This window comes from Lissotriton helveticus, chromosome 3_1 (genome assembly GCF_964261635.1).
Source record: "Lissotriton helveticus chromosome 3_1, aLisHel1.1, whole genome shotgun sequence".
NCBI lineage: Eukaryota > Metazoa > Chordata > Amphibia > Caudata > Salamandridae > Lissotriton > Lissotriton helveticus.
In genome coordinates this window covers 46,458,311-46,481,338 of record NC_136061.1, presented here as the reverse complement: position 1 = coordinate 46,481,338, position 23,028 = coordinate 46,458,311, and the positions used below count along the sequence as shown (strand labels likewise).

The following is a 23,028-nucleotide window of genomic DNA, read 5'->3' as shown; positions in this document are numbered from 1 at the left end:
TAACCCTGATTCCAGCTTTAGAGGCTGTCACGATAGAAAGTGTTTCCAATGCAAATGCCTTACATCCAAGATAGATACAGTGGGCCAACTCACTTATCTGCAACAGATGTAGAGTAGGTCTTTGACTATACACTACAAACACAAACATACCTACAATATTAACAAGAATATCATCTTCCCAGTGAAATAATGCCTCTAGATAGATATGCCTTTATAATTTATACTGATGGTTCCCCACGAACAAACTACCAATACTCTGCCGCTTGCACAGAGATAAAGGGCAAATTGAGGAATTAAAATTCCAACCTCCCAAAACATTCACGCAGAGTCTAGATGATTACACTGCACAGCTGGCTGAACTGAAAGCTCTAATTGTGGCACGTGGAAATACTGATCCTGAATTTCCCACACTTTTAGTGTGTGATTTGTATTATGGTGTCCAGTCTTATCATGAGTATCTTTACCATTGGAGCCAGAATGGATTCAGATATTCTAAAGAGAACTCTATCAAGCATAAGCTCCCGGGATAGGTGGCAAAACTTAAAGCAAGTTTGCCGCAGGCACATGTCATTCACACAACAGGGCTAAAAAAATATAAAAATGTTACTAGACCAGAGTAACCTGAATAATCTACTCAACCTAACTGTAATGTAGTTGACCTGTGAACTGGTCTCAAATTGTGTGATCCTAGGCAAATATGTTATCTTAAGGAGCCGCCCTTTTCTTTATTATCATATAAGAGAGCACCTTCAAATAGGCAAGTTCCCTATTTCTGCTGTACAAAAACTTTTTTTCTAGTCTATTTAGTAGACCAAATGTTTACTACATGTATAACAAGAATCTAGCCCATATATAAGGGTACTCAATTCCTGGTTTGCCTCTTAGTTCACTAACAGCATTGTCATCTGGTCAGGAGCAGTAATAATTCCCAGTTCATATTTAAAAACACATTTTTCATAAATATATTTCCAATGCATGATGTGGTAGTGCATTGTCATTTACAGATCGCATATTTTCCATTGAAATGGCCACAAAACCTCCCCACTAACATGTAGTTTTACTGATAATAGCGCATAAACAATTTTTAGAAATTGGGTTTCAGCAAAAAAAATTAACATTTGCACATCACCAAGTAAAGTGTTCTAATTTGTTTTGATCCTATACAAATATTCAACACAGAATTATCAAAAATGGGTCTTCATAACTAGTGAAATATATGTGAAATGTTTGAACAATTCACTTTGTTATTTCAGTGTTGTGTTAGAAAAGAACCTGACTTATTACAGCCTTTCATTTAATATGCTTTGCACAGTTCAATTGTCACACAGTTCATTTTACAAACTCCTCTGATTAAAGTCACAAAAAAAAATGTAATAGGATACGATAAATGTTGACCTCTGTCTCTAAAAGCCAGCAGATGTGACAAGATAACAGGATTTAATTGCATTTTTATAGCTCTTTCATTTTCATCTTGTCACATTTGCTCCAGAAGGGGCAAATATTCCCTAGAACCGACAATGCAAGTGGGCGAGGGGATTTTTCGAGCCCAGCACACTGAGCCAAAAACGTTTAGGAATATACATTGAAGGGAATTCAGCCGATGAATCTGCCAAGGCAACAGTGCAAACTGCTGTCGTAGCTGCAGTGACTCATTCCAGTACGAGGACAGATTGAGACATTATGAAGGCTGTCACATCTTCGTGCTGTACACCCCTTTCCAAAACATTTTCCAGCAAAATACTCCTACCAGCTAAGTGCACAAAACATTCCATTTGCTCATCTTCCTGGAGTGGAGGATAGAGTAATTTCAAATTCAGATCACGTTAGAATTAGTTCTAGCAGCACAAAGGTCTAGCATCTGCTCACGCAGGGGAGTCAGCTACAATGTAATTATTGCAGCAACACTACTGGTGCCCAGGTCTATACAAACAGACAATGGACTGTGTCTTTTAACGTAGCATTTGTCAGCAAATAAAGGTTTCCACCACAGGAAGCCTACCACAGACACCCCTCGTGATCGTAAACAATCCTCTGGCTTGTGTTTATTTGGAGAACTGCAGGTCCCTAAAAACTCTGTTGGCTCTTTTAAATACATCATGCTAGCAGTGGATTTCAGCTCTAGATTCCTATGGTTATGGCCACAGCGATCAGCCCACACTCGAACTGTTATAAAAAATGTCAAGTCTGTATCAGGACATATGCAGTAGCTGTATTCCATTCAGCCCAGGGTCCAGCGTTCGCCTCTAGGGATTACCAAGACACCATGGAAACATTGGGTGTGACTGTGCACTATTCCTTGCCATACCATTCGGAGGGAATCACGGTAGTGGAGAAGAAAAAACATGACTTAAAGTAGTCTTTAACAACTACAATATTAGGTTCAGGTCGTAGTTGGGTCCAACACCTGTATGGATGGTACCGAAAACCTTCTGCTAAGAAGATCCTTGAGTGGTTGAACTCCCGATAAAGTCCTTTTCCGGGGTTAAGATGTGGTTTCCAGACCTGGACAGTCCTAGTACAGAGGCGGCAGAAATGCCTTTTTATATCAGTGAACGTTTGGTTGTCTTACAGGAACTGAATGACTTCTGAGGCCAGCAAAGCAATGAGCTACAGAAACAGTCTGCCACTGGCAAAGTGCAGGCAGTACCAGTAGCTCCTGGCTGTATTCCGGAATCAGTGATCTACTGCAGGAGAGGATTGTGGAATTGGAAGGTATTCGGGCCATCCTACGCCTGTGTCAGTCCTGGCTGTTGAAGGTACTAGACTGTAATTTTACTGACCATTTCTGGTAGCAAACACGAGATTTGTGTCTATAGATCTCATCAAACCACACCATCTGGCCGGTTCTACATAGTAGGCCAAGAGGGCTCCCGGGTAGTTGCCTGCCTCCTCTCACTACCTTACAGGAAATCCTGCTACAAGCTTTAACCAACATTAAAGTTTCTTCTCCCCAGCAGGGGACATCTGACACTGTTGTTGTATTACATTCTGTTCTCTACTACCAATACAACACAATCAACATGTGTGAATTCAAAGATTTCAACAGCGCAAGAAAACAACAAAGTTGTTTACTATACACCACCAATGGAGTTCGACCAGTTCTACACAGCTTAACAAGCCCTCTACGTTTGCACAAACAGCATCAGGCTATTTTATCTACATTGATTACTTTTCTTCAGAATCATCAGACCCACCTCCGCAGCGGGGAACTTGTGCATTTAGAATTTGGCTAAGAAAGACATACTTTGTACCCCTTGGATTTAGATTTCCATTTCATTGCTTTTCCTTTTTGCTGGTTTGGTGGCAGTCTTCTTTTTGTTTCTAAATGGACACTATCTCCCAGAATGCTCAGTGGTTCAAGTAATTGACGGATTTGTTTGGGATAAGGTGCCCTATGATATATTTTGACCAACAGAGACATTGAACATTCCTTATGTTTTTACATTTCTTTGAGTGACTGCATCACTCCTGGCAACATCTCCGATGATTGGGATATTTGTACAGTAAAACAAATGCTTGAGAATTTAGAGTATTATACTGTATTTGAAAACGAAGATAGTAGTACATCAAATTATGATGACTTGATCTGTTTTTACCATTATGCACACCATTTCTTACACAAAGCAAGTACTCCATGTGTGGTATTTATTTACACACAAGGGGGACAATGCCCTATATACCCCAATTGATAGCTCCAAGACATCAGCACAGAAGTTTAGATATTTTTCTGGTCAACACTCCGTAAATCCTGACTCTTACTACAATAAGCTTCTCCCTTTCCCTGCAAAGAAAAATATGCTGACTGAGACACAGCTAATTTACTCAACTGCCATTATTTCCTAGTTGTTAATACAAGGGTATGACTTTTGGAAAGACAATGTTGTTTTAAAATTGGTTTTGAGAACTAAAGACTGACAAGATCAGGGCAATGAGGCTTTGTTTAAAGTATGCCTTATAACAAGCCAAATGATTTTCCTGAACAAAAAACTGCAGCAAATGTCTTGTCTCGGCTTAGGCAAGATAAAGGCTATAAACACACCAAATATTCCCAAATGTGCATGTTTTGAGAACGGTCAACGATTCAAAAATTACATGGAAGAAACATTCGACAACATGCTTCAGAATGGTACACAGAATTCTTTGCATTCCAGTCCAGAGGGTTGGTTAGTGTGGCCATTACATATTAATAGATGCCATGCATGTTTCCTTAACAGTAGTGAACAATGGTACGACTATATTATCCACTAGGATATTTTCGTTAAGTAACATTGTGTCATCTGCCATTGACACCGTAGAGTGACATGGCCCTTTAACAACATAGACAAATACAACTTAAATCTATCATGCTTTGGAGCTGGACTATACAGACTTGTGAAATGGTTGTGTTCCATGGAAGCATTACAATGCCACATGTCTATTTTTTGCCATACAATTTGACAAAAGAACAGATCATGGCACAAAAATACCCCAACTACACAATGTTACACACTGAAAAGCTAGAGAAGTTAACATTCACTGTAGCAGGGACTCACATCAGATGATTGAATAATACATGGCTTTATTTCTCTGCCAATTTCAAGCTTTCCCTTTAAGAATGGTTTACAACACTATCAGTTCAGTTCATAAACTTTATTCGGATACCTTGATGGCCATAAAAGCACAATATCATAACAAGAAAAATAACAATCTGAGAGTTTGAGAACACACAACGGAATAATATTACACAATGTTTTAATAATTTAAATTTACAGATTTATAATTACTTCATTGGTGATAACAAATTGATAAATTACTAATATATAACATTAAAATATTTTACAGTCATGCCAAAATAGAGTCTCAAGGATCAGACCTGGACTTACGTGCTCTAACAGCAATTCTGAGGAAAGTGCTTATACGAAAGATCAAATCTTCATCGTCCAGAGTTACTATACACAAATAGGCCTCATCCAAACTAATAGGCCGTCTCTTTTTGAAAAAAAGGTTTAAAAGCCACTTAGAGTATTTGATATAATATTTACAAAGAATAAAACATTTATAATTGATTGACCACTTCTCCCATCACAAGTACATGGTGTATGATTGAGGTTGGGGTGGTAGCCAAGAGGAAAGCACAGTGCAAATCTGACAGTTCTAGCTCTTAGACGGAATAACAGGCTCCTTTCCCAGCGGCTCATAGGTAAAGTGAGATATATATGCAAAGGGTGATAATACTGTACAGTGGACATATATTTAAGTACAGAAGATTCAGTGGATTCTCGATCCATCCTTTCTTTGTTGTATAAAGAATAAAGGGCATCTCTCAGTTCCTTTTTGGACATACGTTCGACTGTACTTGGATCTAAGAAAATATGTTCCTTGTTGATACTGCGCAAATTGTGTTGCACTCCACTCAACCAAGGGATATCCATCCCTTTCTCACACATGACAGTCGCTAATAATCTCTCGGGTAAGGGAGGCAGCCTGGTTCTTCCATACTGATAGCCAAACAAAAGAGCAGGTCAGGCATGTATAAAATCAGATATACAATTAAGATGGAGTTCACTGTGATATATATATATTGGGGTGTAGAGATAGGGATACTCAGCAGTTTCCTACAAAACCTATTTTCTTCCTGCTGGATGCATGAACTGTTTGCGATACCCCAAATCTCAGCCCCATATGTGGCCACAGAAGTACACTGTAGTTTATAGATTTTCTGAATAGCTAAGATGGCTCCAGTGGTCCTAGGACGGGGGAGACCCAGAATTGAATTGGTGGCCTTTGAGAACTTGCTCCTGGAATGGGATAAATGCTCACTACTGGAGCCGTTCGCAGCAAAGACCAACCCAAGATAAGGGAATGAACGAGCACATGTCAGTTTTTCGCTATCCACTGCGATAGAGCTTATCTCTCGCTTCCCAGGACCACAACATATTAAAAAAGATTTGTTTACATTGACACACAGATCCAAGCCATCCATAAACCTTACGACATTTTGTACTAAAATACGCAGAGAATTTGGAGTACGGCCTATGAGGACTGCATCATCTGTGTAAAATAGCACAGGGAGAGGTTTCCCATTGATTATGGGAACATCTTGGGTTACAGTTTTCAAAGAGCTGTTCAACCCTTTAATATAAATAATGAAGAGAAGGGGGGCCAAGACGCAACCCTGTTTTACCCCCCTTCCTACTTTGATACCTCCCGAAACCTCTCCACCCATGCTAATCCTCACCTGTGCCTGGAGATCTTTATGAAGGTACGCTAAAAAAGTTTAGCAACGGCTCATCCAGCACATTTGCCAGAAGGATTGGCCACAGCTTTGAACTATTGACAAGGTCAAAGGCTGTGGACAAATCCATAAATGCCAGATGGACCGGAGACTTCCGTGCAATGGTGTATTACCCAATAACCAAATTAAGATTGAGGCATTGTTCGAAGGTGCCCACCTTGCTCCGGAAGCCTAGCTGGCATGGCTCTAAAATATCATTTTCTTCTGTCCAGGTTAAAATTCTATTATAGAGAACTCTCCCCAATATTTTTTGGGTGTTATCTATCAATGATATTGGTCTGTAATTACTCAGCTGGGACATGTCTACTTTTTTAAAAATTGGGACTATAATAATCTTAGCCCATGTTTCGGGTATTAGTTAAACTATTAAAAACATTCAAAAGTAATGGTGCCCAAGAGTCTGTGTTCCATTTAATTAAGTCCATTGCCAACCCATCTGGCCCTGGTGCTTTGTTCCCTATACTCTGTTGGATGACCTCTTCTACTTCTATGACAGTTAGCTCTATGGTGGCCAGTGGACCGGGCTCGTAATGTTCTGTTTCTGGTTGGGGGGGTGGCGTAAAGTTTTGAAAAATGGTTTTCCCATGACTCGCTGGAAATATTACAGCTGATGGGGGATGATAACTGGCCCATTGAACGGAGGTCCCGTACTGCGGACCAAAAGATATTGCCATTTTTTATGCTAGCTGCCTCAGAAAGGGGTTCCCAACGTTCAGTCAGGAGGAATTTCTTCCTATTCGCAATCGTTGTATTATGTTCCCTCCTTGCCAGATGAACGTCTATAAAATACCTCGGATTGGCTGACAAGACCCTACGTAAATTCCTTTTGGCCAATGTACATTCTTGGTCGAACCATCTAGGAGTACTCCCTGCTGGGAGTGCAGGTTTTGTTAGCAGGGTTTTTGTGGCTTGACAAACTTTAGTAAAATCCTGAATTACCTCAGTATGTATAGGTTGAGATGACAAGCAGGAGTTAATAAGATGCCTATGTGCCTTAATTAGTTTCTTAAACACTTCGCCACTATCGACACCCTTCCATATTAGTGTTAGGTTATCAGTAGAGGGGATCAAATTCATGGCCCGCGGTCATTCTGAAACACGGGTCTGGGAGCAGAGCTCAATACTATTTTGATAGGATTAGGATCCCCATGATCCGTGCGATAACCTCTGCAGCCTTTAATTGGTCTTCGAGAGAAGGGGAGATGAAAACAAAATCTATTGTTGAACAACATCCCCTTCCCTTGATTGTTGGATGTTTACGGCCGGTTGCATTGTGGCCTCCCACCAGATCCATGACATTGACTAGATTATGTGATCTTAGGAACATAGCCAGTTCAGCGCCCCTGCGAGTAGATGGTCGAGAGTTGCTCATCCCCACATCGTACCCCTTGGTAGTAAGTTTGGCATTAAAATCACCCCCCCCCCCAACAAGATCCCATTAGGGCCCCCCATATTGAGCTGGGTATCCAAGTTTGAAATAAAATCAAAAAGCCCAATGAAGTTCTTATTAGGAACGGAGTAAAAGTCATTGTTATAAAAGTTTACCAGTTGAAAACAAACTCTCCTTTTAAAAAGCACAACTTGATAATTTTGGCTGTTGGTCGGAAGGGCCTTAAAACTACCGCCAGCAACCACATTAATCCCAATAAAAAGGCCCCCCGACGGTCTCCCCATTTTGGGACTTGGGGCTACCACACTGAAGCAAGGAAAATAGAAATTTTCGGAGGCCCAGGTCTCCTAGAACATGACTATATCATGTTCCTTTATTGTGTGCAACCAATCCTGATTGTCGAGCCTAGTTCGAAGCCCCCGCCACATTCCAGCTTAGGACGCTCAGATCTGTGCCACTGCTAGCCCTAGAAGTCACTTCCCTATCTGTGTGTTTATGGGATATGGGGCTGGTGCCCAATCTGGCCCCCTAATAGACCTGTGTTTTGGGCATCACGGTGGATGTCAGTCCTGAGCGTCCAGGTTGGAAAGTGCATGGAACCTATTGGCTGTCAGAACAGTTATGTCAGGATCCCTTACTGGTGTAACTAGTGGTTTATAGAAATAACCTAAGGGAAGTGCGCAAATATCTGTGTTGACGGCGAAGGACTGCTCTCTGGTGGTTAGTAAACGGCGGACCGTTTGCAGGTTCCGAAAGTTGAGAACAATACAGTCGCCGTTAATATTCTTACTTGATTGGCCAACCTACCCTGGCATAATAATTTCATCCATTGAGGAAGGGTTGAAGTTTTTATGTTTGCATAGCCAGTCTACAGATTTATTTCGTAGATCTGACCAGGACTCCCTCTGACCCTCAGCGAGATTTGGGACACCGGCCAGAACTAGCACATACGGACTAGAGGCAGGTGGTAAATTCAGGACATCGGTGTTTGGACTTGTGCGTAAATCCCTAAGGGGCTCTCTGGTGTTTTTAATGGGGTCAACTCGGTGATACCAGACTGGGGCTGGTTACGATTTACACTCCCTGCGACCGAGTTTAAATAATTTATATTGTCTAACCTTGATGTAACCTGGTTATCTCTCCCAATGGAGGTAAGGTTAGGCACAAAATGGTCTCCTCGGTTTCGACAAGATACACGAGGTAGCAAAGGGTATGTCTATGGGAGGGGCAATACCAATTGGTTGCAACTTGTTACCACATCTATCAGCTACAGATAAGTGTTATGGGGTTCCCCTCCCCCGCATCAGTAAAAACATTATTCAGCTTCCCCCCGCTTAACTTGTTCATGGCAGAGTTCAAGTGCGTTAGTTTCCCCCAAAGCAAGTCAAAGTTCTTGACAACTGCCTCCGTTATGCAATCCAGCCTTATTTCAAACGCTTCCATTGCAAGTCCCAAAGGTGCAGTACCCATATCATCCTCATTACGTCTGTTCTCCGGAGTAATATCTGTCTTGAGTCGCGAAAAAGTTTGTGCTGACAGTCTCGTGAACTTCCAGACTACTAGTTGGTAACCCACTTTTGGCATTTTTTGGTTTGGGTTTGGGCTTAGTATTTACAGTGTTTACAGCATTTGTCTTCCTTTTGACTGGTTGAACAGCTGGTTTATGGTGTCTGTGAGATTTAGCAGCATGTCCCCGAGTGTTAGTGCAGGGCATGCCTGAGGCGTCAATGTTAGAAGAGTCCAGAAGTGGCGAGGGTGGACTCAAAATAATAGGACTAGCTATGACTGGTGATGCGCTCACTGTGTCTGGGCAGAATGTATTGGAATCAACTTGGCCCCTCAGCGACAGACGAGACTGTAGCGTGGCTGGGTCCAAGGACAGTCGTCTGTCTGTCAACTGAATCTCATGCTTAAGGAGCGACTCAGCCCTTACGGTAAAAGCATCCAAAGTCCCGGTTACCCCTCTCTGCTTACTCATTGTAATCAATGATGGCCAGTTATCCCTAGTATAGCAGTGTAAATCCACCAGACAGCAAGTTAGAGTCAATTGTGTACAAAGTGCTTCACATTACCTAGCGCCTGAGTGTTCCTCCCGAGTCCAAAAACCAAATAAGGTGGCCCAGCCCAGCCTCCTTCAGCCTCTGTCGGGCCCGCCCTTGGTCCGGGCTTCGTCCGTGCTCCGTCCTGCGTCACGGTGGGAGAGGCTGCGCTATGAGCGCATTGGCCCCGCCTCCCCCTCACTCGCGGCAGATGTTTTGCACAGCAGTGCACTCTGGGGATTGGAGTCCCAGAGTGTGCAGACCTTCAATGGCGCGGGTTGCACAGCGGTGTCAACGTGGCCCCTGGGACCCTTGTCCCACCAGGGTGGAGTGGAAAATTGCGGGAGGGCAGCAGCAGCAAAAAAGCACCACAGAAACTAAAGGCAGTAAAAGAACACCCCAGAAGAGCAGAGTCCTCCTCTCTCACGAGGTGTAATTTTGAGTGAAGTAAAGTGAAGTGCAGAGTCCTTCTCTCTGCTCCTGTACCAAATTGGAGAGGGGAAACGCCAGTGGGAGCGCCCTCACCTGCTCCCCACCTCTCTCTCAAACTGTACACAAAGCAAAGCAGGGGAAAACGATAGGTGGTCTCCCAGTTCTTTTCCCGGCTTTGCGCTACTTATTTACTTAATTGGCTCCACTGTGTCACGTGTTCTCTTCCCAGCTTGCCCCCCTCGCACCTGCCCATCAGCCACAGCTACAGTGCTGCAAGGATTTATAGGCTGCGGGCGCTACATGCGCCTGGAGGCCTACCGGCTCGCTCAACCCACTTTGGCGTCCGGCTCAGAGGCTTGGAGGCTCGGGTAAAACAGAGTGATGTCCTCCTCGCTCTGGCGTTCAGCGCTGGTGTCTTTCTTCCTCGTCTCTCCTTCCCTTCCCTCTCCTCTCCTCTCACAGAATGGCCGACGCAGCCTGGAGCAACACTATCAAGTAGGCAGACATGAAGCGCTTAGGGAAAGATCTGTACATGAGGCATGGGTCCTGCCTTTCACTTACTAGCGTAGAAATGGAGGTACCGAGGTTATTCTTAGAAGTACAGACTGTAAGAACACTTTGAGCCATTCTCTAGTAAACTCCCCGGGCAGGTGTAATTCGTCCGGCATTCAAATTGCTTTCGAATAGTAGTTATTTGATGTTGAACGGCCAAGGCTGCTGTGGGATGAAACCACGAGTACCCTACGTGGTGACTGTTTCCCGGGTCGTTAACTATTGTACACAAGTGCTCTTTCCACCTGCCCGAACAGTCAGGGAAGCAATAATTTGGCCTTCAATTCCAATTTCAAATGTGAATTTTGATGGTTTAAGCCAACTGAAAGCCATTTTTTTTCTGAAGGAAGTGGCATTACCATCTGAATTGAAAATTTTTTGTTTTCAAATTTCAAGGTCTTTTTTAAAAAAAAACACTTGTTACTATGCACTAACCTCTCACACCATTTTGGAGAGCTTGTGCACTGCATTTTAAACACCTCAAATACTGCAGGAGTAGTACACTTTTTTAAAACAATTGGCTCCGATTTTCTAAGTACCTTCCAGGCTGTCTTTGAAGTGATTCCATCTTTCATACGGTCCATACTTGGAAGCATTTTTGGAGGCTTACTGCTTGTCCTGTTCCTCATTGTCGGGACACTAGCTTTATTTTATTTGCTGCTCCATGGATGTTCCATCACGCCGCCAAATAGGGATAGCACTGCCAAATGGGCTACTGTGTCGGGAAAGGACGATACAGTATTTTGGCGCACCCATGATTCAGGAACTTAATGATAACTGTCTTATCCTTTCGGCCTACCTGGTAACATCGTGTGCAGACTATATTCCACTATTTGCTGTGCACTTTCGAGCATGCCTTGGATATATTCCTTGGGATGCAACCAGTCAAAACTATGGGTCCGTTGAAAATTCATCTGCAAAGTTGCCCTGTGCAATTGCAGCTGCTGCAAAACACATATCATGAGCCTTTCTGGGATGCCCGGCACTTGGATTTTCAGATCCTGGCTCGTCCTTTGCGGATGCACTAATGGCTGTCACATCTTCAGTTGCTGCTGAAGGGGCTGGATTTGACCATGTTTGTGCATTAGAATTTGTGAGAGGGTTGTCAATAGAAACAGTCTGCAGCAGCTGGGAACAACAACGTTGTTTCCTATGCTTCTCAGAGTATTTAAATAATTGGGCATTTTTGAACAGAGCTTTATTTTAATTTGGCAATGTTTTACTTACAAAATTACTTTTATGCGCTTTTATAAAGTAGTTTTTTTAATGCACTTAGGCTTTCATTCTAATTTTAAAACTAAATAGCGCTGTCCTTTGAAGACTTTCTTAGCTTTAGTGACTTATTTTAGTACATGTTTTATGAATCTTTTTAGTCAACTTAAAAACAAGGAGTGGGTGTTGTGTGGTTACATAGGCCCCGGGCACTGAACACCAGCATTTTACATGTTCACGTTGATAGTTGACACCTTTTATAGACAATGGAGAGGCCCCATTACTATGGACCCCTAAATCATGGCCAGCCGATCTGGGTACCCCCCCCCCCCCCCCACCGCTACAGAAACCTGTGTTAAGAATCTAGGCATTTGCCTGGAACAGGCCCTTACTTTGAAGGAGCACGCTGCTCAGACAGCTGGTTCCTGTTTCCACACACTGGATTTGCTGCTCAGAGTCTTCCCTTTGCTCCCTGATTCAACTCGGAAGACACTGACCCAGGCACTTATTTAAAGCCGTCTGGACAACTGCAATGGTCTGTTGGTCTCTGCTAATGAGTCCTCACTTAGCAGACTGCAGATAGTCCAGAATACAGCGGCTCGTCTGGTCCTTAATGCCCCTTCCAGGACAGCCTCACATCCCCATCTCTATCAGCTCCACTGGCTCCCTATACGAGAACGGGTGAAGTTTAAAGTATGCTGTATCATACATAAGGCTCTGCTCAACCTCGGTCCCACTTATCTTTCTGACAAATCCATACCTTATACGCCTTAGAGGTCACTTCGCTTGGAATCCAAGTCCTTTCTTGAGGTTCCCTGAATAAGGAAGGCGAGATTGGGCGGGAAGTTCCTGTCCTACCTGCACCCTCGCTATTGGAATGAACTTCCATTACATCCGAGACAATTTTCGGAACATCTTCAATTCTGGAAGCAGCTCAAGACTACTCTCTTTTGTTTTTGATTCTCAGCAGATAGTTTTCTACATGCCGCCTGTCCAAGCGCAGATACCCCTTTGGGGGTCGATTCTGGAGGTATACAAATAAATAAATGACTCGACACACATTTGCTTCAGCACCCGTATTTCATAATATCCTCCTTACATTTACAAGTCTTCATAGGCAAATTATCAGGGCCTTGAACATTCTGTAACATGACTAATTTCACTGTGCAAAATGTTGTTTGCTGCGGTCTGTTCGGCAACAATTCTACAAGAGTAGAACGTACAATATCAACCAGACTAGAACTCGGACATTGAGAGTATAAGTGAAGATTATTATAAATACACCACCAGCCCTTTGTTTAGAGAGAGGAACATTTTGCTGGCACTGTCAAGGTCACCCCATGCTGCAATTCCAGTCCAGCTGAATCCTGTTACAATCCTGAGAAGGATGGTGTCATGCTCTCTGACAGAGGCTGGCTTACCAATGATACATACCCTCAGGTAATGGCGAATTAGAACACTCTGGGTCATTCTGGAAGATCCACTAGCCCTATGCATATTAGAATAGGAAACACAAGGTAGGAGTATAGATGCAATTATATGTATTCATATAATCAATGTAACAGCACAATGGTTGAACTGTTATTTTTCTGTACCATTCTCGTAATGCTGATTACTCTGTTTTGTTTCCTTCGGTTAATCATTGCAGTGCACATATTTTACACAGTAATCTCATTGCTTCAATAAATGCTTGAAATGCCAATATGAATATGTCTTGTATCTCCCTTTGGGCATGTCCAAGTCATTAATGAAGGGGTAGAATCTGTTTCCACGATTCCTTTACGAAGTCAAGGTTGTCATGTTCTGTGGATGCCTGCACATACCATCCGTTACCTTGTAAGGTTTAGACATGCAGATGGCACACTGTGAGCTAGCCAGGACAAAGGTCAGCATATCCAGAGGGTGTACATGGACTAAGTCTTGCACAGTCTTACTGACATAGTAGGATCGTCAGACAAGAGGTCATAAAAGGTGATTTAGATAAGCACGATGTGCACACACAAGTGCTACTCCAGAGTGGATGGACTCATGCTACGATCCTTCCGTGCACACTTCCCAAGCAGACGTGCAATATCAATTTCCTCTTCTACCGAATTTCTCTCATTCACCAGTATTGTATCACGCACATCACAGGCCTCGAAAAATCCACTTGCAATGTTGAGTGAGATTTTAGAAGGACAAGCTATTTTTAGCATTTACTTGACCTTGCTGGCAAATTAATTTAAACTTGAAGGGACAGGTGAACTGTTCATTCAGAAAGTGAATGAGCAATAAAGAGGCCCTTAAATCTTGTTTTTGTCTTGAGACATTTGCTGTCTGTTCAAGGACAGAGGTCAAATGTCAGTTGATGCTTATCTGTTCCTGGAAAATGTTTTTTACTTTTCTTTCTCTTATTATAGTTAGTGCCTTTTGTCAAGTGAGTTATCTGGTAATTGTAAACAAAAGGCTAAACATTTGTTAGTTTTGTTTGTAACATGACATTTAAACAGCTTGCAAACGAAAAGTACAATTATTTTAAAATATATCTGGAATTATGAAAGAACCCAATTTAGTAATTCAGAAGTGTGATGCAAACAAAGTTTACATAGGAGCAAAATACATCAACACTTTACTTGGTGATGGCAAATGACAAATACTTGCCGAAGTTTGATTTCAGACATAGTACACTATATAGTTTTAAAACAATCCTTGTGTGCATTTCAATGTACAATCTGCTGATTGCAAATGACTGTGCACTGATAATTTATGCTTTAGTTATGTATTTATTAAAAGTGACAGTTTTTAAACAAGCGTTCAGAAATATTCCTCCCCCTGCACTGATGACAATGCGGTTAATGAACTGAGGCAAGTCAGTGGTCATGTGTATCCTATATGTGGCAAGATTTGTATTATATATGGAGCGAGTCTTAGACTATTAAACTAAACAAGAGTTTTCTGTGAAGCACACAATACGAACTTGAGTATTTGAAGGTGATCCCATGTGAGAAAGAAGAAAATGGCGCCTCAGTGAATTAAAACACTTGCCTAGGATCACACAATTTGAAACCACTGTATGGGTCAAGAGCATTATAATTAGGTCGAGTAGATTATTCAACTCACTAAACCTGCAGGTCTAGTAACATTTTTAGGATTTTTCGAGGCCTGACATCAAATACAAAACAATCAAATTGAAGATCTGGGTGTTGTAAATTGGCAGCAATGGGTTAGCATTAGCAGAAGCCATCTATAATTAGAAGTTATCTTATCCGCTTTGTGAAAGCCAATTTGTATTTCTGGCAGCTATTTTGTTTGCCATGTGCTCTGTACTACCTTTCTGTTAACTGCTCTTGTAGTCTGCCTAGAGACAAACTATGTTTAGCATCTTCCACTTCTCTAGAATAAATGTCAGGCTATTTTTGCTGGTGTATGGAGAAGTAACTCTCCTCCCACTTTGTTGAGCAAGTAGATATTGTATGCCCAACTTAGTCATTTTGCATGCTTACATGAGCCAGGACTGCCCCTTGCATTTATGCTTAGTATGTAACCCTAAGCATATAAAAAGCCCCAGTTTTCTGTACTCCTCAGACTGCCTCATTCAGTGCTAAGGCTTCTGTGTGACGTAGTCTCACTCATTTGAGGTTAATAAATATGATCTTTTATATTTCAGCTTCTGTGCCAATTTCTTCTTTGTTGGTTTAAAAGGACTAAGTATCAGTAAGACCCCTGAGAAAGGATTTTTGATTTCTTCAGTTAGCGTTCCAACATGGATCTCATCAGAGAAGTGGCTATCTCAGGGAGCGCTCTTGTCAGGAGACATAAATCTACTGAGGAGGACAGGACAGGACTCTACTAAGGAGGTACTCTGTGCACGGAGATTCTGGGGATTCTCTGTCTCTGCAGCCCAGTATATTTCTGATCTTCCTGATTTTGATCCTCCACATGATGTCACCCCTGACTGAGAACCTTTTTGGCGTGAGTATTTTAAAAAGACCGTTAGGTCATTTAGAACTTGGCAGTTAAAATTTGGACAACCATTTGTTTGGTAAGAGCCGTTTTACGGCACTTGTAAGTTTGAAGCCTTGTATTTAGTAAGGTAGTTTAGAAATGCTTACTACGGCATTTGTATATGAATTGGCCAAATATTGAACTCGTCCTATGAATATGTAAATGTACTTGTCGCGATACATATAGGCAGGTAATGAGGAGATTTTTCTCTACTTCTAAGAATATTTGAACGGCTCAACGTACGAAGAGTACTTTACGAGCTTCTTTGATTATAATACTGCATATTTTGCACTATTTTTGGCATGCCTGTTTCAAACACACATCGAAGAATGTGTTGCTTTTTGAAGGTACCATAGTAAGATGTGAATTAAATTAGCCGGCTCCCTTGAGGGAATATTTAAATAGGTTTAGGTATAAAAACATATTTCTTCCTTGGTGATTCTGTATCCCCAGGGAATTAAAATATGACAAAATACATACAAGGATCCTTTTTCTGTGCAATTTTACGAATGGAGATATGCAGAGCGATTTTTTTGGTTTTCTGCCAGCCAAAGCTCGTGAATTGAGTGTATTTTGGCTTCTTGTAAATAAAACAGTTTGTTGGACTATTTTTAGTCTTTTGGAATACTATTGAGAAGCGTTTCTAGTAAATATGACTTACAACTAGTATTTACAAATGGTTTGGATTAAGTGCAATCTGTGGGCTGTCCCTTGTTTCTGTCCTAAGTGTTGATCTGTGGGTTAAATGTGTGTTTAAATGTCTATGTGGTTTCCCCATTAGTGCAACTTCTGTAAGTAAATAGTGATTGCGCTATTTACGAAATAATGGCTATTAAGCGCGCTGTATAATGTGTCCTGAGGGTTTGACCCCTTCTGTATATGTCTAAAATAAGCTCAATGCATGCTTGTATTTTTTCATTGTTGACATCAGTTTATTATGGAAAATGTCATTTAATTAATATTAAATAAAAATTAAATAAGAAATCCAGAAATTAACCATATGATATGCTAAAATAGCTATATGTTGCTATTTAATTTATCGAGTAAGCAATTATGCACATGTACAAACTGTTAAATGCTTAAAAGATAACATTAAAATTTACATTCAATAGGAATAAAAGGCCTCAAAAACGAAATTGTGTGTTTTGTAATAAATTAACAATTATAAAGCATTTTCCTTAGATACATTGTATTAGATATTAACAGGTAAACACATCTGAATAAATTGGATTTTTCTGTACTGCACACACATTTTAAGACTAGAAATGTCTCAGTTTTAAATAGACTGCCACCGTGCTCACGTTTCAACACTGAGAAAAGCTTTTACTGCCGCTAAGCAAACAGCTGTCGATTTTGTAGGCCACGAATAGACAGGAATGTTCACTCGGCCAGGACTTTCTCAGTTAAACACGGGGCAACATTTTGCATTTCAGAATGCGGTTTTAAAAAAGTTACAAAAATCAGGTTCATTATTTTAGATATGAGGAAAACGTTTAAGGTAGGGACTTCCATTCTTAATAGTTTTTTTTATAAGCATATTCTTGGTTCTGTTGCTAAAAAAGAAATCATTTTAAAAAAAAGTGGCACAAATGTTTTTCATGTTTTAAGTTAGGCTTCTGTGCTTAGGCTTGTGAATGAATGCGTCTAAAATGATGGGCAAGGGATGCAGCTTGCTTTTCCTATGTGGAATTATCAAAATGATTGGTTTTATTAAAAATAATTATTAATTATGGAAAAATTATTTAAAATAATAACTGCTTTTAAATTCGTTTTGAATATTTATAAAGCTTAATACTCATACTATGACCTCCTAGCATTACAATGTAATTTAAGTTGTGTTGTACTGCATAATGAGGACATTTGCATATGAAATTTCACTCTGCAAAGACGTAAAAAAACTCATTTTTATGAAGGTATATATAATTATTTTCAATGTCTTACTCCTGGGCTATGTCATGAACATTCTGATAATTAATATTATGCAAAGAAATTATAGGATATTCATTTTTAAGTGCCCCATTTATCAAAGTCGCAATTGGGTAAAATTTCACTATTTAAACAGTATTCTTGCCTTTTAAAGCAGCTTTTAAACTGCCTTAGGCTTCAGAAAATGCATACATTAGGTATAATACAAATAGCTGACTTCTATATTGTTAGACATGTATATTGTACACTGCTTATAATTGAGAATATATATAAAAAATGAGCAGAAGTTATTTTCCTAACTCTGGAACTGACAAACGGGAATAAGGTTGCATTCGCACACACACAGAATAGCAGCTGGAAGAGTTAAATGTCAGCTCTATATTTAGAAGCATAGCATGGCTCCAAGAAAAGGTTTGCATAACATTTTGTTGTTGGCAAAGCACGTTTTTATGCCCTCATATGAATATACCACGATACAATTGCATATGTAAGCTTTGCCATATTTATACAGCACTAATGCTTACTAGGGCTGAGCCAATTTAGTTTGAATTCATTCGCCCTCATGTTTTATTTGTACATTTGCGAAAAGGATTGGGAATTGGGTATTCATGTGTTTTTCTAGCTCTCTCAAAAGTGCTATGTACCTCCTATAACTTTGTTTATGCCTAGTTGCTACAAATAGGGGTTGACAGAAGTGAAACCTGTTTCAGGTTTCCTCAAGTCAAAATGGGGGAAGGAGGCTAGCTCCGCTACAAATTAATGCTAGGTAATATGTATGTTGCTCTCTCCTTTTCTCAAATTCTTATAGCACAAATATTTTTGAATAGCGCAGCAACAATTGTGCAGAAAAACGTTTTTAAAATGCGTCCACGTAGACCAGGTAAAATATTAAAAGAGGGGAATATTTGTCAAGAAATGTGTAAAGAAATATTTTATAAGTCAGAGGCTTTATAAAGTCAGGAAGGTGGCCAGGTTTACTCTCTGAATGAATTACAAATAAATCTCAGGAGTTTACAAAGCACAGAATAGATGATCTGAGGGGGTAAAATATTTTACAAATATATAAACATTGATGAGAACGCTTTAATGTCCAAGTTAATTCACCCATTGTGTAGCAAGCAACTAGTGTATTACTTCCTTCCACAGCTAAAAATTCTCATTAAAATCAGAGTTTAATGGTACCATCGACATTACAGGTTGAGAAAGTTATGAAACAGATCAGAATATTTGAAAATTGAGAAAATGCTCATCCCGTTCTGGTGCACTGTAGGGTTTTTTTGTTGCACTTATCTCCCCACTTTAGGCTCTTTTTTAGCTTTTAAATGCTGGTTTTCAACTCTGACAGTGCACTGAGGCCTGCTACCAAAACAAGATGACGTCTAATTATACTACAGGTGGCTTAGGACTAGCACCCCTTCAAGTCCGTAGTAAATGGTACCCCAAGTACATAGGGCCTGAGTATTAAAGAGGGTCCCAAAGGGCTGCTGCATCTCTTATGCCAGACTAAGGGGCAAGCACACACATTCCACATAGATGCCCATTGCAGGCTGCGTAACATAGTGCAAGCCATGAGTGAAAACATGACATGACACACTCCTGTGTGTCATGCCAATGTAAATGCTCACCCACACTACCACAAAAGCGAGCATTCGGGGTGTCCTTGTGCCTCTGTAATTCTGTTGGGATTTACACAGTGTACCTCTTTTGGGTCATCTATATAGAGCCAGCTTCCTGTATGCACCAGAAAGGAAAAAAAAAAGACAACCACCAAACCATTATTAAATGCTGCACATTCATCATAACACTGGGAAAGAAAAACTTATAGTAATACTGTTTTAAACATTGTTAGCATTAATAAAATGAATAAATATATAGGTTTTATTACTGCCCATCCTGTCAATGACAGGTTCAGTAGTCTAGATTGTTCTTCCCTTATTTTGATCTTTAAGGGGAATTAGATGTGGGTAGTTTTGTTCTACAAGTCTTAGGTGATTACACCATTATTGTAGTTGTTGCAAGGGCATTGCTAGTTTTGTTGATTAGCTAGTCCGTGTAAATAAACTGACAGTCCTTATTAGAACCGATGTTGCATAGTTTGGATACAAAGTAGAACGTAGGGAAGATGCCATTGTGATCCTTAGAAAAAAAAATATTTTGAAGGAAATATTGTTTTATGTCATGTCATGTCAAAGGTTCTTATATAGCGCCTTTTCACCGCAAGGTCTCAAGGCGCTTGCTTTGGGAACCCGTCCTGGCTTTTTCCCTGTGAGATAACCCCTACTGGGCATCCCCAAGGTGAAAGCCAGGCATCCCGCCTCGGGGGGGCCGTAGTGGAGATTAAGCAAGCTATTGCCCAGAGTTGCAGAGTGTGAACCCGTGATTCTAGTAGGCACCGAAGCGAGAATTATCGAGTCTGTGGACATTTGGGCTCAAGACCCTGCCACGTCGGGAATTGAACCCTGGTCCCGGGTCTGACCTCTGCTTCAGGGTCTGCCTCCTCTAACCAGTGAGCCACACTTCTCCACCATATATATAGCTAAGAAAACCTGTTAAATTAGCAGTTTTTGATTTTCCTGCTGCTCCTAGAACATGAGAGCATGGTCCTAAAGCATACAATGTAGGTATAGCACATAAATCTTTCACACCTATCTCAGTTCTGAGCACTGAAGCGGACTATGATTGTAATCATTTACATGTAGGAGTAAGGGTAAGATGTGTTAGTATATCTCTGCATTTTATGTTGGTTTGTAGACCTTGTATACCCTGTAAAGCACTCTGATACCCTCACGGGTCAAGACATTAAAATAAATAAATAAATAAGAAGAATCATTTTAGAAGTGCCTGCAGTCCCATTGTTAAATACAATGAATTGTTTTTGTACTAAATTGAAGGAAACTAACAGCTGTGTCAAGTTTTTATATCTCCAGGTTCTGCGGGATCTTCCAGAGTAAAAGGAAGAGTCATAATAACCTGCAGAACGGTGATAAAGATGAGTCCTAACTCCCATCAGTGACAGCTACAGATGAAGGGCAGACGTCTTGGACCTACAGTCCCAGCATCCAGAAAGTAGCAAGGCTGGACAGCGATCGCCAGCGCGCCATCAATGGCATCTCCAAAGCATCGTGCTTGCTCCATCAGACAGCATTGGACATCAGACAAGAAGGAGGAACTGGTGCCCTGTTTGCCACAGAACCAGAGTTTCAGTGCAAAAGAGCGAAAGAGAAGCATCCCTGTTGTTGATGGCAGGGCTGGTTTGAGGCTTTAGTTTTCTACCCGTCATGTGCTGGTAACCTCAGACAACACGCTGTCCCTTGAGCCCCTTGTCCTGAGTTTTGGCCACCCCCCTTTTCTTTGCTCCAACGGAAGGGCAGTGCACCGGAGGATCCAAGATTGGCAAAAGGCACTACATTGTGGTACCCATGTTGAAAGGAAAAATAAAATGAAAGAGCAGCCCGAGCGTCCTCTGACATTGAATAACGAGTGTTGGAGCCTGAAAATGTAGCTGAACAGGAAATGTTATTGCTTTTTCTGTTTAAGTAGTACCTGGTTCTGCATGTGATGTTCTGTGCCCACGAACAACGAAGAGCACAATATCTGTAGTGCCTGCCGCAGAGGAGAGACACTGGTGCACTGCATTGAGACATTGAGACTTTCGAGTGAGCTGTGAGTGTTTGCCAGGAGGGCACTCCAACAGATACTGAGAAGCATTATTTTCATGGAAGGCCTGGATTGAGAGGCCCAACATGGAAGAAGACAATGGAAGCAGATTTGATGGACGATAGAAGCCTCGCAAAGAGGCTTAGAACAGACTTTGGCATAGTTACAAGTGTTTCCAGTGCCACTGTATAAAGTGGGTGTTGGATATGTTCCCATTTGACTGAACTGCCATGGTAGAAGAATAGCCTCTAGTGGCTCCGCCCCTAGCATCCAAAATGGTCCACTAGAAACAAATTTGTGTGACTGTTCTTACTGTTCTGCTGGCATCGTTTTAAAGTAATGTTCTGTCTGTACTCTGATAAAGGGTATTCCCATTTCACCTGAGAGCATTGATAAGGATCGCCACTGTCTCACCGGAGTATATAATAGTCACTGAAATGCATAGGAGCCCTGAAGGTGTTTACTAGATGATTTTAGGATTTGCTTTTGCTTAGGACTAGAAAAATGATAATTCTATTTGTAATAGTGGTCATTACTTTCTCCTGCTATCTGAATGCTAATTATGAGCCCATGCTTTGTTCTCTTTGTAATCCTGCTTATAGCTCAGGAAAATGCCCACCTAGCAATGAATTAGGATATTGATAAAATTATGAAAATTAATGTGTAAATATTTTTCTATGTTCCTACGTGATCATAGGAATGTCTTCAGCTAATGCGTAAGCGGTCGTCTGTTGTAAATTGGCAGCAATGGGTTAGCATTAGCAGAAGCCATCTGTAATTAGAAGTTATCTTATCCGCTTTGTAAAAGTCAATTTGTATTTCCGGCAGCCATTTTGTTTGCCATGTGCACTGTCCTACCTTTCTGTTAACTGCTCTTATAGTCTGCCTAGAGACAAAATATGTTTAGCATCTTCCCCTTTGCACATGCCCAGAAGGGCCTAGCTAGTAGAATGCACCTGCTTCTCTAGTATAACTGTCAGGCTATTTTTGCTGCTGTATGGAGAAGTAACTCTCCTCCCACTTTGTTGAGCAAGTAGATCTTGTGTGCCCAACTTAGTCATTTTGCATGCTTACATGAGCCAGGACTGCCCCTTGCATTTATGCTTACTATGTAACCCACATTCTGTCCATCACTGTTGTGTTTGCAATTACCGCTCCAAGTGTACTGGGGATGCTCAGACGTGAGTCCCAGGCACTCCACACCACTGGAGTCAAGCTAGCCGGGCTGATGAGAGGTGTTACCTCGAAACCGGGCCGGTCCTCGGATGCTTGTTTCCGTTCTGGGAAGGACATGGCTTTTGTAGTTCGGACTGGACTGTTCCCATGGGGCACAGGGTCAGCGCTGATTTGCATATCGCCATTTTCTAACCCAGGGTGGTGTGGAGTGGAAAAACGATGGATTTGGGCCCAGATCTTTTGACTGGGGTGAATGTGTGAAATTGATCCACATTCTGTCCATCACTGTTGTGTTTGCAACTATGTAACCCTAAGCATATAAAAAGCCCCAGTTTTCTGTACTCCTCAGACTGCCTCATTCAGTTGCTAAGGCTTCTGTGTGACGT

At 41.3% G+C, this 23,028-nt stretch overlaps 1 protein-coding gene across 6 annotated transcripts in view; it reads right to left on the bottom strand.

The window, feature by feature from the left end:
- The window catches only part of NHEJ1 (non-homologous end joining factor 1), a 1,839,518-nt gene that overhangs the window by 1,724,468 nt on the left and 92,022 nt on the right, over positions 1-23,028 (bottom strand). The window contains exon 2 of one of the 6 annotated variants that reach the window (XM_078679209.1): positions 19,435-19,540. The exons of 4 other annotated variants lie outside the window; for them this stretch is intronic. In XM_078679209.1, the coding sequence (XP_078535335.1) occupies positions 19,435-19,458 (24 nt within the window). In that variant the 5' untranslated portion in view covers positions 19,459-19,540. The remainder of the gene's footprint in view (positions 1-19,434; positions 19,541-23,028) is intronic. One more of the 6 variants, XM_078679211.1, reaches the window with a different exon arrangement.